This window comes from Mustela nigripes, chromosome 2 (assembly GCF_022355385.1).
Source record: "Mustela nigripes isolate SB6536 chromosome 2, MUSNIG.SB6536, whole genome shotgun sequence".
Classification (NCBI taxonomy): domain Eukaryota; kingdom Metazoa; phylum Chordata; class Mammalia; order Carnivora; family Mustelidae; genus Mustela; species Mustela nigripes.
This window is the reverse complement of record NC_081558.1, coordinates 188,740,856-188,756,116: the sequence shown is the minus strand read 5'-3', so window position 1 is coordinate 188,756,116 and position 15,261 is coordinate 188,740,856. Positions and strand designations below refer to the sequence as shown.

The following is a 15,261-nucleotide window of genomic DNA, read 5'->3' as shown; positions in this document are numbered from 1 at the left end:
CTGGCATAAAGCAGATAAAAAGGAATCAAAATGTATTCATCCTTAGCTATAAATATATTGTATTTTTATTATTATCATATGATGCTAGTAAGAATTCAGTAGGGATTCAATAGAAATCTGACACTTTGCTTTTTTGCTATACTTAAAGATTGGCAAGCTTTTGTGGGTGTTGAACTGTATTGTATTTTTATTAGTAATTCACTATTTGTATGTGGCCTTTAGCTAGTTCACATGCAACATTGATTTGTTGTCATCTTTCCCATTATTTACCAGGCAAGACAGATAATATGATGCCTCATACTTCATTGACAATATATAAACAAAAAAAAACAGAACAAAACAAAACAAAGAAAGCTTTTCTAGGAATGGTTGGCCAAAAGACCTTTGGTTTGGCATCAGGAGCATTTTCAGTCGTCTTTATGTTACCACAAGAAAAAGTTGAGGGTGCCTGGGTGGCTAAGTCTGTTAAGCATCTGACTCTTGGTTTCAGCTCAGGTCATGATTTCAACGTCATGGTTCTCAGTGTCTTGAGATCAAGCCCCATGTTGGGCTCCTCCAGTCAACAAAGTCTGCTTAGGACTGCCATATAACACCCAGTGCTTACCACAGCAAGTGCACACCTTACTCCCCATCACTTATTTCACCCATCTCCCCACCCACCTCGCCTCTGGTAACCATCAGCTTGTTCTCTAGAGTTAAGAATCTTTCTTGGTTTGTCTCTCTCTCTTTTCTCCCTTTGCTCCTTTGTTTTGTATGATTGAAATCATATGGTATTTATCTTTCTCTGACTTAGTTCACATTGCATTATACTCTCTACCTCTAGCCATGTCATCAAAATCATAAACATTCTTATTGATGAATCAGTTTGTGTGTTTTCATTTCAAATCAATAAATAGGCTTATCATCTACTATTTTTAAAGTATCATGTCAGGTGTGGCTAGACAAGAGTAATTGAATGTCATAATTTTAATGTAGCATAAATCCACTTGAGGAAAAGATACTATTAACATGTGAAAGGTTAAATTCTCAAAAAAAATTAGACAATAGTTAAAGAAACCAACAATGGAAATGGCATAACATAGCAGAAAATCAATTTTCAAGTGGATGTGCAAAAATGTCAGTGCAAGTCAGAAGAGTAATATATCAGTGCTAGTTGGCCTCATCTGGAAAATCTTTATAAAAGATATGGAATATAGCATGTAGCTTGAAGGATTTGTAAGATTAAGGTAGATGAAACTGGAGAAGTACAGTTCATTCAAAATAAGTTGAATAATTTCAAGCAATAGACCATGATGGAAAAGTATCAAAAAAAGAAAAAAGAAGAAGAAGAAGGAGAAGGAGACGGACAGGGACAGGGACAGGGAGGGAGAGGGAAGGAGAAGAGAAAGATTATTATAATGATGAAGAAAACAATTTATTTTGAGTAGAAAATTCTTGTTCAGAGAAAAACCATCCAAAAAGGTAGGTGGACACTTAGACATATTTAGTGCATAGAATAGAATGCATTAAAACAATTCTGATGTTTCCATAGACCAGTTTGTATGTGGTGTCGAGGACTGATTAGCGGATGGGAAAAACCAGAAGCACGGAATCCAGATCGGACCACGGGTGACAAACTTTGTACACCAAAAAATCTTTTTTCCCCCCCAAACGAAATCTAACTATGATCTCCAACATATGAAACAGATCAAAATGGCATCATTTTGGAGCAATGTATTTTTTCAGGGCAGATTGGTACTTACATATTTGATGGGAATACGAGTTTAACCAATGGTATTCTCCAGTGTAAAAAAAACCTGTCATCTGTAACAGATTAAAGTGGGCCTGCTTACACTACAATATAGAAGACATTTTGACAGAGCTGTCCCTATCAGAGTGTATGAGGCTGCTGAAACACGCTCTTCAGTTCACAGCTCACCAGGTAGATTATTCAGGTAGCCTCAACAAGAGAGGAAAATAGCACTGCTACTGATGATGAGGTTTATTCCCTGTAAAAAATCCCTCAGGGACCACCCATCACTAACAGTCCTTCTCAGGGATGATGAGGCCCCAGGTGATCTGGCACATCATCACCTCCCCTGCCTCAACTGTGCCCAACTCTATTTGTTGGCACTTACCAGTTATTAAATTATTTGAGTTCTTCAAATACTGTGATCTTTTCTCTTTCTCTGGGCCACCTTTTAAAATAACCCCTTTTCCTATAGTCAGCATAGCCTTGCCCTACTGCCGAACTAGTTTCAGCCCACCGTCTCCCTATTCCTGTAGTACCTGGTATTGCTGATTAATTGCTTGGTACCAGTCTGCCCTACTGGATGCCTGCTCTGTAAATAGATGCAGTCTTCTGATACAGGGTTGTCGAATAAATGGGTGATTAACGCAAGGATTTTTTAAAATAGACTTTATTTTTTAGATCAGTTTTAGGTTAACTACAAAACTGAGAAAAAGTACGGAGATTTCCCCACACGTCCAGAGCCTCTGCCACTATCTACTTTCCCAATAAAGTGATACACTATTAAACTGATGAACCTGCATTGATATATGAGCATCATACAAAGTCCATAGTTTACATTAGGATTTATTCTTGGTGTAAATTCTATGTGCTTGGACCAATCTATAATGACACATATCTAACATTATAATATCATATAGAGCAGTTGGTCATAAAAATCCTCCATGCTTTGCCTAATCATCCTTCCCTTCCTTTGACTTCTGGCAATCATTGATCTTTTTACTGTCTCCATAGTCTTGATCTTTTTATTGTCTCCATAGTCTTGCCTTTTCCAGAATGTCATATACTTGGAATTATACAGTATGTAGACTTTTTGGATTGACGTCTTTCACTTAGTAATGTGCATTTAAGTTTCCACCAGTTTTTTTCATGGCTTCATGGTTCATTTATTTTTAGCGCTAAATAATATTGCATTATCTGGAGAAACTTAGAATTTGGCCTTTCGGTGAATTTTGTCACAGTTCATTTATCCATTCACCCACCGAAGGACATCTGAGTTGCTCCCAAGTTTTGGCAATTATGAATAAAGCTGCTACAAACACCCGTGTATAGGTTTTTAAATAAATTTAGTTTTAGACAAGGTAAGTAAAGACACTTGAGTAAAAATATTCAAGAATCATCTGAACATTTACAAGTTAGCATTTGTAAGGGAGAGGATATGTGTGTGTGTGTATGTGTGTGTGTGTGTGTATTTATAATAGTCATTTGATTTTTCATTCCTTTAATGAAATCTTCTATGTACTAGCAATTGTATTTGGTGCTGGAAATGCAAAGTTGAGAATTAGAGTTCTTGAATTTAAAGATCTCATAAAACAATAGGAAAAAACAGAAACAAAAAATCCCTGTAGGGGTACCTGGGTGGCTCAGTCAGTTAAGCATCTGCTTTCAGCTCAGGTCATGATCCCAGGATCCTGGGATCAAGTCATGCATTGAGCTCCCTGTTTGGTGGGGAGCCTGCTTCTCCTTCTCCCTCTGCCTGCCACTTCTGCTTTTGAGATCTCTCTCTGTGTCAAATAAATAAATAGAATCCCTTTTAAAAATATAATATGGAGAGTACCACAATGTATGTATTTTAGAGTTATAATCAATTCCATATGGTGGAGGCAGAGAAGACTTCACAAAACTGATGGCATTTGAACTGAACCAGAGGAAGAGCAGGAGCTCACAGGCAGATGATCTGAGAATAAGACACAGAGTTTAGAAAAAAATACACAGTAGGCTGATGTTGGGGAAATAGTGTGAAATTAAGCTAGAAAGATGGGCTGATCAGATGGGGAAGGGTCTTTTAGGCTCTGCTAATGAATTTGAACTTTTTCTTATATTAGTGATAACCACTGAGTAATTCAAAGTACAGGTATGATGGAAATTAAGATTTTAGACTTTGTCTGTATGGACTATAGGATAAAAAAGATGAAGATGGTGTCACAATAGACTAGGAGAGCTAATGGGCTAGTTCTCATCAGAATGATTCTGATCTGTGATTATGGAAGTAAAGGGGAAGTAGGAGATTCGGTAGATATTTAAGAAGTGGAATTTATAGAACAATTACATTCAGTAATATTGTTTATCCTATCCTTAAGCCTCCCTTTAAAAGGATCTTTTTGATTAATGAAAATAATAGTATATGGAGAAAGTGTAAATAGAAATGCCACTGAGAGATATTATGTCACAATGAAAACTGTTTGGATTAATTCTCTATATTCTCTGACCAGAGTCCTTAAAAGCACACTGCTTTTATAAATTATTATTTTCCTTTTTAATATATATTTTATTAGGCTGGCTTTTGAACCTCTGTTTTATAGATTTTAGATGTCAAGATACAAGGAGCTGTGAGTTTCCACTGAGAAAATCAGAGAATTAAAAACATCTAAGGGCCATTGAATACATTTTGTAACATAAAATCTTAATGATTACATGTCATATGGACTGAAAGGTTGGCATAGATCTAGAAAAAGAGTAAGTTAAATTCTCAGACACTTGTTTGACCATCAATCTTGGCGTGTTCCATTTGGTATACAAGGATAAACAGCAGAAGAAAGTAGTTAAATCTACAAGCACTAAATTAATTCATTAATTGTCTTTAATTAGCAATTTGGGTTTTCCATGTGAGTAACTTTGTTGGGAAGTTATTGCCTTTTGTAACTGTGGGGTAACAATTAGCTAATAAGATCTTCCAAGAATAAATTGAGATATTGAGATAGCAGATGTCATTATGATTAGAAATTAAGATAACAGCCAGGTGATTTACTGTGGCAGCACCAACAAATTGAAATCAGGATGAAATCAACTAAGAGAACATAGAGGGTGCTGTCGTTCCCATTGTGGTTGTTATGAAATGCCTGTATCATTGTGTGCATATCAATATGCTTTTTTTTTCTCATTAAACTTCAGGTATGACAGTGATAGCTGGTGCCCGCCATTACCGGTACAAACATACTTACACCAGGGTATGGAAGATGAACTGGAAGAAGACGATGATCGTGTCCCAACACCTCCTGTCCGAGGCGTGGCTTCTTCTCCCGCTATTTCCTTTGGACAGCAGTCCACTGCAACTCTTACTCCATCCCCCCGGGAAGAGATGCAGCCCATGCTGCAAGCTCACCTGGATGAGTTGACAAGAGCCTATCAGTTTGATATAGCCAAGCAAACATGGTAAATATTCTTGTCAGGTCAGGGGACCCAGGCCTTCATCACAGGGATTGAGGAAATGTTCGTTTACAGTACATTTGCAAGGAGTTCTCATAGGACTATACAGCTGAGGGTTAGAAGCACTTTTGTGCAACTCAATCATCCGGATAAAGAAATTAGTTTAGGATACATTAAATATTTTTTTTTTCTTTTGGTGCAAAATGGTGGTGTATTAAAGCACGGGGACAGGACCCATGGGCAGGAAGAGCTGCTGCCCCGGGTTGTGAGGGGTACCCTGTGGTTGGGGGAAGGTGAGGGGAAGGGAGGTGTGAGTGGAGTTTTCATATGCTAAAGAGGGCCTACAAGGGGCCAGGATGTCAGAGGCCTACCGGAGGCCTTGCCCTTGCTGCTTGATCAATGTTGTCTTCAGACCAGCCATTAACATTAAGATAGCTGGGAGACATTTTGGTGGGATATCACAATCCTGCTATCTTTGTTAGTGAGATTTAGGACATTTGTAAGCCAAGGGAGACTCCTGTCTAGCAGGATTGTGAGCTCTGCAAGTTAACTATTTGCTTTTGTTCATGGCAGTCAGGGCTGCCTGAGGGATGCTACATTAAATAATTTGATCAAAGTCATATAACTGGTTAAAGAGTAAACCGGGACAAGAATTTCAGATCTGCTGAATTTCAGGCTAAACTGCTTTTGGCTACACCAGAATCTTTTCTAATTTAAAAGTTAGCTCCATTTAGCTTATCCTTGAACTCACTTCCAAAGCCATAATAAAAGACTCCGTTTAGATTCTTCAAAGTGCCTGTGATTAATTCTGTATGTGGTTGTGAATATGTAAATGTAAGCTTCTGCAAATCACATATGGTCAGTGTCAGTTAATAAAAGATACTTGGGGTGAATTAAATGAGACAGAAAAAAGTAAACCAGTAATATAGTAGATGCCTTAAGAAAAATAACACCTAGAATAAATTACAAATCCCAAATTCTTTTCTTTCTAATCAACTCACACCCTCTCCTAAGGTAGAGATGGCAATCTACTTGGGTATCCTGTGCAAGCATAGGAAGAAAACAAGTGGGACAAGATCTCACAATTTTATACAAGTTTTTTCATGTGCTCTCTCTTCTCCCAAATAGTGACAGATGAAATCTGACTCTTGAAATCTCAGTGGCATACCTCTGATTATCTTCTATTGATTTCCATGATGCATGTCAAGTTAAATTTTTATGAAATACAATTTGCTTTTCTTTTTGATAGTTTTAGGCACTGGATAGTTGATAATGAGATAGATCTTGTTCTTAGTGTTAATGAACTATTTCTTTTAAAAGTACAACAAAATACACAAAGAGATACTAAAACCAGGCCAATCATATGAAGCTAGTTACGAACATAGGTTCTTTTCCTAGAACCAGGGGTTTCTAGACATCTTTTTTCTCAGTGATCTGATGTTTTTCAAAGGCCAAAGACAATCTACTGTTAAACAGTATTATTTTGCATCAGGCAAAATAAAATACCTCTATTTAAGTTGAAGCCCACTACTTCAAGAGCCAAAGGATTTCCTTCAGGCTAACTAATAATAACCATGTACTTAGTCATTTATGGCACAGATTCTAGCTCAGATGTTCTCAAATTTGATGCATTTTGTAGTCATCTGGATAATTTTAAAATGTAGTGATACCTAAATGCCACCCCTATATATTCCAGATTGATCTGGTATTTGACTGAGGGCAGGTGTGGTTGGAACCACTGCCACCGCCCCTACTTACTATCTGTATGACAGTGAGCAACTTGCTCAACCTTTCTGTTCTTCCACCCCCCTCCCCCCCATTTATAAAATGACGATCCTAATACCAATTAGCTCATATACAATGCGAGAGCAGAGTCTCCAAGACCATCCTCTGTTCTAAGAATTCACAAGAAGAAGCCATAGAAATCACTGAATACCATGACACTGAAAGTTATGGTTTATATAGAAAAGATACAGATTAAAATCTTCTAAAAGAAGAGATGCACAAGACAGAGTCCGGGAAAGTTCCAAAACTTGAACTTCCAGTTGTCTTCTCCCAATGCATTTGTAGAAAACATTACTTTCCCAGCAACAATGTAGGACAATATGCATAGAGTATTTCTAACTAGGGAAACTCATACGAACCTTGAGTTTCATGGTCTTTCTTGCAGCTTTGTCACATAGACATGGTTGGTTATCTGTAGAGCTGACTTCAGTCTCTAGTCCCTCCAGAAGGCAAGTTGACACCATGTGACTGAAAGCCCCCATCATAAATCACATTGTTAGATTTTCTGGAGAAGCCTAAGGACTCCAGATGAACAAAGACACTCCTATCAGATAGGACATTCTAGAACTTAGAGAGAGATTACCTCCCTGGAGCACATGGCAAAAGCCTAACTTCTCTTTAGACAAGGTAAATTCTTTATTACACATCACAGTTTTTTGTGAGAATTAAATGAGTTCCGCTTAGTTCAGTTGGTAGAGCGTGGGACTCTTAATCTTGAGGTTGTGAGTTCTAGCCCCACATTGGGTGTAGAGATGACTTAAAAATAAAGTCATTTAAAAAAAGAGAGAGTTAAATGAGTTTGCTCTTATACAGGACATAGTCCAGTATCTAGCTGTATTAGAGCTTTTATTCTTCAGAAGGGCTCAGGTTTTCACCTGAATTTTTCATTGCTATCTTGCCACTCTTAAAAGAGCATCACCTTTAGTGTGTGTTGCATAGATCTTTACAAAATGAGTGGACAAACAAGTTCTTCACCTGCTCCAGGTACCTGTAGGGAAAACCCTGTTTCTCTCACTGAATATGTTTCTGTTCAACCCAACAATCCTCCAGGATGTCATTAGTGACCTGCTTTGTAGAAGTTATGAGCCTATATGTGCTCCCGTAGGATCTCGCCCTTCAGGAATGAAATGCCCTCCTCATGTGAGGTGCACATCGGCATCACAGGAGGAACATTTTAAAAAGGCCAATTCCCACACTCCACCTCCAGGGATTCTGTTCATATGGACCCATGCAGTGCATAGTACAGTGCTTGTCACTACAAGAGATCTACAAATGTTTTGCACCCTCTTATTTCAGTTTATCTCCTACTTCTGCTCATCTGGAGGAGTCCATTTTACACCTTAATGTATATTTGTTCCGTTCAAGAGTTGTCAGCAATGCTGTAGAACTAGAATGTCAGTTTCTTTGGTTCTTTCCAGGACAAAAGTACACACCATTAGAGAAAAATGAATCATTTATATAAATACCACCTAGTATTCTCTTGCTTATGACTTGACTCAGTCCATCCTTAATTCACAAACAGAATTTGAGGCAACATTTACAAGATGTCATTATCAACACTCAAGATTTTCTATACCAGTAGTTTAGAAACTTCCTGATTTTTGCATGAATGAGCTATGATGAATGTCAGATAAAGACTTGGGACCTCAGATGCCTGATCTGTGAAATTAAAAATGGGGATCCCAGAACTAACATCTTGGGGGGGGGGGGGGGGTTGTTTTGTTTTATCATTGAAAGATGTAGAATGTTGTTACATTGGAGTTGGTTGCAAGATCAAGAATGCACTTGGGGGGATGCCTGGGTTAAAGCCTCTGCCTTCAGCTCAGGTCATGATCCATTCCTGGGATTGAGCTCTCTGCTCAATCGGGCTCTCTGCTCAGCGGGGAGCCTGCTTCCTCCTCTCTCTCTCTCTGCCTGTGTCTCTGCATGCTTGTGATCTCTGTCTGTCATATAAATAAATAAATTTAAAAAAAAAATACACTTGGGAGAGGAATGTTAAAGAAATTCTGGAAAAATGAATTATTTTCCCCCAAAATGCAAGTGTTAAAAATCATCTTGTATCTTTAATTCAAAAATGCATAACATTTGACTTACATGTGCCTTAAATATCCTATGTCTTTTAAATACTTTGCATGGATGCAAAAAAAAAAAATGACAATGTGTTAATACATGTGTTATATTCACTCCTAATGACAGTAACAGACAACAATGACTTTCATATATATCATGGCCTTTATAATTTAGAAGAAACTCTTAAGTAGTTGCAAAATGGATCAACTGAACCCTAGTGTCCAGCCATGCCATTTGAAATAAGTGACTTAAGCTGGAATTTCACTTTAATAGATTCTAAAAAGGGAATAATACATGTTCTGCCGACTTCACAAGGTCGAGATTAAAGTTACATATGCATTGCAAAGGGTGTGTTAACACACCTCAGGTTCCAAACACAGAGAGTGCTAAGATGAATCTTTTCCACATTTGAGGTGTTTTAGACTTTAGTGGGTAAAACAGAGGCATAAATAAGTAGCTAGAACATAAAGGAGCCATTCCTACTTTAAACTGGGTTACAGTAGATAACACCACTCAGCTTGATTCATGGGTGGGGAGGGGGATGTGTAGGAAGAAAGCCTTGAAAGGCAGGCACTGTCTTTCTGGCTGGGAGAGGGGTTATTGGTATTAACCCTTCATGTGACATTTTTTTCTTTGTAAGGGCTAGCAGGTCACAGAGATTAAACAGGCCAAGTAGAATTTTGACACTAAATGTAAACCAAATTATTATATTTGGGGGAGCAAAAAAAAAAAGCCTTAAGCAATTATTTGTGGCAAATACTCATATTCTCCTTTGGATGATTTATTTGCACAAAAATGTTGGATCTGTATTTTTCTCTGTGTATTATCCCATAAATACCAATGGAAGAGTATACAATCAATACTGTTGTTGTTTTGTTGACTAGCCATGTATACATAGCCCGTTGTCTCTGCTGAAATGTAAGAAAGCACTGTAATCTCCAAAAAGTTAACAGCAAGAAGACAGAATGAGTGGCCATCACATGCTGTTTAATTCTAATTTGGTAGGATGTTAATGAATTCCCTTTCTCCCCTATTTGAATTCTAGGCACATTCAAAGCAATAATCAACCTCCACAGCCCCCGGTTCCACCATTAGGTTATATGTCCGGAGCCTTGATTTCCGATTTGGAAACAGATGTTCCAGATGATGATGCGGACGATGAGGAGGAAGCTTTAGAAATGCCCCGGCCCCTGAGGGCACTAGAGCAGACACCCGGATCCAGTATGGACAATCTAGACAGCTCTGTGACAGGTAACGGAACTGATTTAATAGGAATAACTGACCTATTTATAACATTAAAATGCATCAGAAATCAAATACTTTCTTATGTAAGATTTATTCCACTCCAGCTATTTCTATAACATTTTAAATATGTTAATATTAAACACAAAATTCAAAAAGGATTTGGAAATACTTTTGCTTTGCTGCAAAAATGATAAGAAAATTCATGAATTTTAAAAAGCTTTAAAGACATGAAAGAAAACTCAATTATATCCAGGGCTTTCATGAAAAGTTCACTCTACTGGGGAACCAAGTCTATTACATAAAAAACCTTGACTTTTAGAAACGATATATTTTGTTTATCAGGAGCTACATACAAAGTGAATGCAATCTTAAGACGCCTCTCAATATTTCACTCTGTAAAATCATTCACTGATGAAAATAAGCAAGTCTTCAGAATGAGCCTCTCTAAGGTTGCACAAGGTATTATTTTTGGAATGGAGAAAATGTATAGTGAGATAAGCCATACATTTACGCATTTCATATCTTTGGATTCAATAATTGCTCCTCTTCCAAGAAATACAGTTATTTTTGCTGTTTACTCCTTCGGTGTCCTCTGCTTTGCTCACCATGTGAACGGTAGCAGTTGTTACTCTCCTAGGATGATCCCAGGACTGCAACATATTGCCAAGGATTTAAGTTTATCCCATTTTGTTGAAAAAACTTGAATCCTAATATGTACACAGTGACTATGGAGAAACACAAAAATTTCATCTTTTATTCCAGTAGGTATCCCTTCTTTGACACACATGCACAAATGTCTCCTATAGGACTAGAAAGACATAATCACCATAAGCGTAGATCTTGCTTTTGCCTGGCATTGGGTTTTCTCAGAAAATCGCCCTTTTCTGTTTTCATCTTGATAATATCATCTTCATCCTTGTAGGCATTTAGCACGGTTTCATTTCATTCATTTGTACTCCAACGCTCCCAACTTACACAGATCTCGCACTATGCCTTAGAGTTCAGCCAGCACTGAGGGAAACTTCTTTATGGCAGTGATAGAGAAGGATAAAGACCTATATGTTTCTTCTATATGCCTTCCTGAGTAACACAATGTGTGATGCATGAGTCCACTATTTTTGTTTGTTTGTTTCGCGCCTTACCTGGGGGCTGTATGCTTGCCAGGCTAATTAAGATTTAAGAACTGCAGATACACTGCTGTGATTTCAAATCCTGATCCAACTGAAGGTGGCAGAGCAAAAGTTTAAATCTTTGAATGCAGAGAGCTAACTTATTAGTGCACTATTATGTTAAGCCCCTTTGCCTGAATTTGTAGCATAATCTTCAGGGTAAAATTCTGCATATTTTTGCATATCTCACTAATGATACTGAACTCTTTTCCATTAGGAATGCAGTAAGAATTGCAATAATAACACACAAAAAAGGCAGTTATAGCCTATGTAGTTCTTTTATTAAATATATAGTGTCAGAGGTGATAAATATATCTATAAGCCTGCCATTTCATACATTTCCATGGTCACCTGTTAGTAACATGTTAGGGTATTTAATGTGAATGTGGTTAAAACCAATCTGCCTCTCTCCTTGTAGTGAGTATACTGTTCATTCCAAATGAAGCTTTTATTGCTAAGAAAACAGTCTGTTTTCCTCCTTGAATTCACTGCTTAATTACTGCTGTGTATAAAAACCTCATGGTTTCTAAGTATGTATTACATGATGAATTTACCCTATGAATAATACATCATCTCAGTGAAAGAACTTGTACTCTACAAAAAGTAGCCAAAGAGGAAACTCTTTACTTTTTTCTTCTCCTTTTTTTTTTTTTTTGGCTCTGTGATAACTATGTGGGAAAGGTATGATCAAAGATTTAATTTGTCTGCTAGTATATAAGTATAACGTAAGTAAATATAAATTAAAATAAGAGCAAATATGTTTTCTCAAAAAAGTATGTGTGCGTAGGAAGCATGGGTGAATGTATAGATGTGTATGTGAGAGAGTATAGATAGGGTTTGTGGTTTTATTTGCATGTGAATGTATGCAAGGGTGTGTGTGTGTGTGAGTGAGTGTAAATAGAATTTTAAGTGTATTAGAGTGTGTGTGCACATGCACACATGTACGTGTACATGGAGATGGCCCCGAGGTTAATGTATGTATCAACCAAATGTTTTGGAAATCAACATACTGATGTATATTATTCTAACGTGTTTATGTTTTCTTCAGACACTTAAAGCTAGCTTAATGGTGCTAAATGAGGTAGGCAATAAAACAGACACTGTTTCCATTGGCTTTTTATGTTTTTAAGATGGTAAGTGCCCACAGAGAGGATTCTGATCTTACTGTAAATTACTTGGGGTTCTAAATTTGTCTGTGGTATGAGGAAATCAGGCATTTACTTTGACTTAAATCGCCTGATAGAGATTTTCACTTTCATGAAACTAATAACCATTTTTATTAAATGGAACAAACAGTTCTATTCCATTCCTTGAAACTCTAAAGCCAACCAGAATGACAGTCAAGTGATAACACAGAGATGGGTTAATAAGCCTATGTATTCCGGATTTTACTTGATATATTACATTCCAGCCTTAACCACTTTAAGTAATATCAGCAGCTAATAAGGTGCCCAACCCAGCTTTATAAAAAAATAATTATATTAATTCCCAATATTTTCATAACAACAAAGTAATTTGTGATGGACCTCTTTAATTTTGAAATAATGGGTCATGAATGGAAAAGCAAGAAGAGAGGAAAATATCTGTAGTTTCATATGCCATAATCTCATGTCTTCACCTGGCTGGGCTGCTATAACAAAAGGCAGTAGACTGGGTGGCTTAAACAATAAGTATTTATTTCTTACAGTTCTGGAGGCTGGGAAGTCCAAGATCTAGGTGCCAGGAGATTTGATTCCTAGTGAGTTCCTCTTTCTAGCTAGCAGACAGCCATCTTTGTGCTGTGTTCTTACATGGTAGAGAGAGACAGCAAACTCTTGTCTCTCTCTCTCTCTTTTTCAAGATTTTACTTATTTATTTGATGAGAGAGAGAGTGAGAAAGCCATAGAGCACAAGCAGGGGGAACAGCAAAAGGAGAGGGAGATGTAGGATCCCCACTGAGCAGGGAGCCCCATGTGAGGCTCAATCCCAGGACCCTGGAATCATGACCTGAGCCAAAGGCAGATGCTTAATTGACTGAGCCACCTAGGCGCCCTAGCTTCTTTTTGTAAAGTCACTGATCCAATTGTGATGAACCCACATCCATGGCCTCATCTAAACCTAATTGCCCCGCCAAACACCCCACCTCCTTATACCTTAGGGATTAGGGTTTCAACACATGGATTTTAGGGAAAAATCAACATTTGGTTTCCAAAACTCAGTAATGTGGAAAATGTATTTACAAACCTGTTATACTATATTTTTTCCCACCACAAACTTTTTTTTCAAAGATTTTATTTGTTTATTTGAGAGAGGGAGAGTGTGTGTGTTAATAGGGCAGGAGTCAGGTGAGGAGCAGAGGAAGAAGCAGGCTCCCCCCTGAGCAAGGATTCTGATGCGGGACTCGACCTCAAGACCCTGGGATCATGACCCGAGCCTAAGACAGATGCTTAACCGACTCAGCCACTCAGACGCTGTCCCCCCGACCCCCACCAACAACAAACATTTATCAGATGTCTATTCCTTCCTATCTGTTGACTAGGAATTTAAATATAATAATGATAATAATAATAATGCTATGAAGAAGAAGAAGAAGAATATTAGCTTGCACATATATAGCCCTTAGTAGGTACAAGACACTATCCAAGGAAGTGGCCTGCTTTTCTGTTGTGGCTTCATGGGCTAAGAATATTTCCTACATTTTTAAAGGATTCTAAGAAAATATGGAACAAACAAAAAAGACAGCAAAGCCTCAAATATAAGGTATCTGACACCTCATAGAAAAGTCTGCAGATCCTTGTTGTAAAGTTTTAACATATTATTAATTCATTAACTGCCACAACCCTGTTTTTGTTCTCATTTTATAGAAAAGGAAATTGGGCCACAGAGGAGTTCAAAGTATTTTTAAAGTTACCCACGTGATAAATGACAGAACAATTTTCAAAATCAATTGTTCTCACTCTTATGATAAATTATCATGATCCCTTCTCTGGATATGCCCAACTTTTTTTTTTTTTTTTTTTTTTTATCTCTGAATTTAACATATTTAAGAAGAAAATGATTTCCTGGCCTATTACTTAACATATGGATCTCTGTCTCTCTCTTTCTCTCTGCTCTGTCTTCCTTTCTGTGTGTATGCATATGTGTGTTTATACACGTATGAATAAAAATGTACACATATCCGCACACAAATACAACATATAGTTTTATCTCTGGAAACATTAGCCCTTACTCTCTATATGCTTGATCAAGATTTAAAAAATCTTAATTTTTAGATGTACCTTTTATTATTTATTTTCTTATATTTAGTTTATATTCAGTTATAGTGACTCATGTTAACAAAAATCAACTGTAGCAGCACTTTTTATAGGAAATCTTTTTAATTTAATTCATACTATAACCCATTTGGTTATAATAAAGTATAAAACTATCTTGATTATAGCACATCACACTCTGTTTGGGGCTATAAAGTAAACACCCAGAGTGTTTCAGTCTTCAGGAATATGCTTGCCATATTTCCTCCTTAATGCCAAATCCACCATTTTGGGGTAACAGGACAGGGAGGGGAGTTAATGCTTCTTTCTGTATCTTCCATGATGGGAGTCCAGGGTAAGTGTTTCCTGAATTTAATGACTCCACCACAGGAAAAAAGAAACAGAAGGCAATGTGAGCGAGGACAGAGGGAAAATGTCCTGTACCCGGTGCCAAGATTCTAACTGCTTCACTGATCACAGAAAGTACAATGGAGAGTGAGTGCCATGAAGTGAAACGAATAAAAGTTTCCTTAACTGCTGGACCCCACATAAATATTACGGCTGAAAGGAAATCGTGGCTTTATATTTTCTTGATTTTATGTCCTTG

The 15,261-nt window shown here is 37.4% G+C and overlaps 1 protein-coding gene across 7 annotated transcripts in view; it reads left to right on the top strand.

Moving 5' to 3' along the window:
- Positions 1 to 15,261, top strand: part of ROBO2 (roundabout guidance receptor 2) — a 1,305,913-nt gene that overhangs the window by 1,270,966 nt on the left and 19,686 nt on the right. For all 7 annotated transcript variants that reach the window (XM_059392157.1, XM_059392155.1, XM_059392153.1 and 4 more), the window contains 2 exons: positions 4,901 to 5,161; positions 10,056 to 10,261. In XM_059392157.1, the coding sequence (XP_059248140.1) occupies positions 4,901 to 5,161; positions 10,056 to 10,261 (467 nt within the window). The remainder of the gene's footprint in view (positions 1 to 4,900; positions 5,162 to 10,055; positions 10,262 to 15,261) is intronic.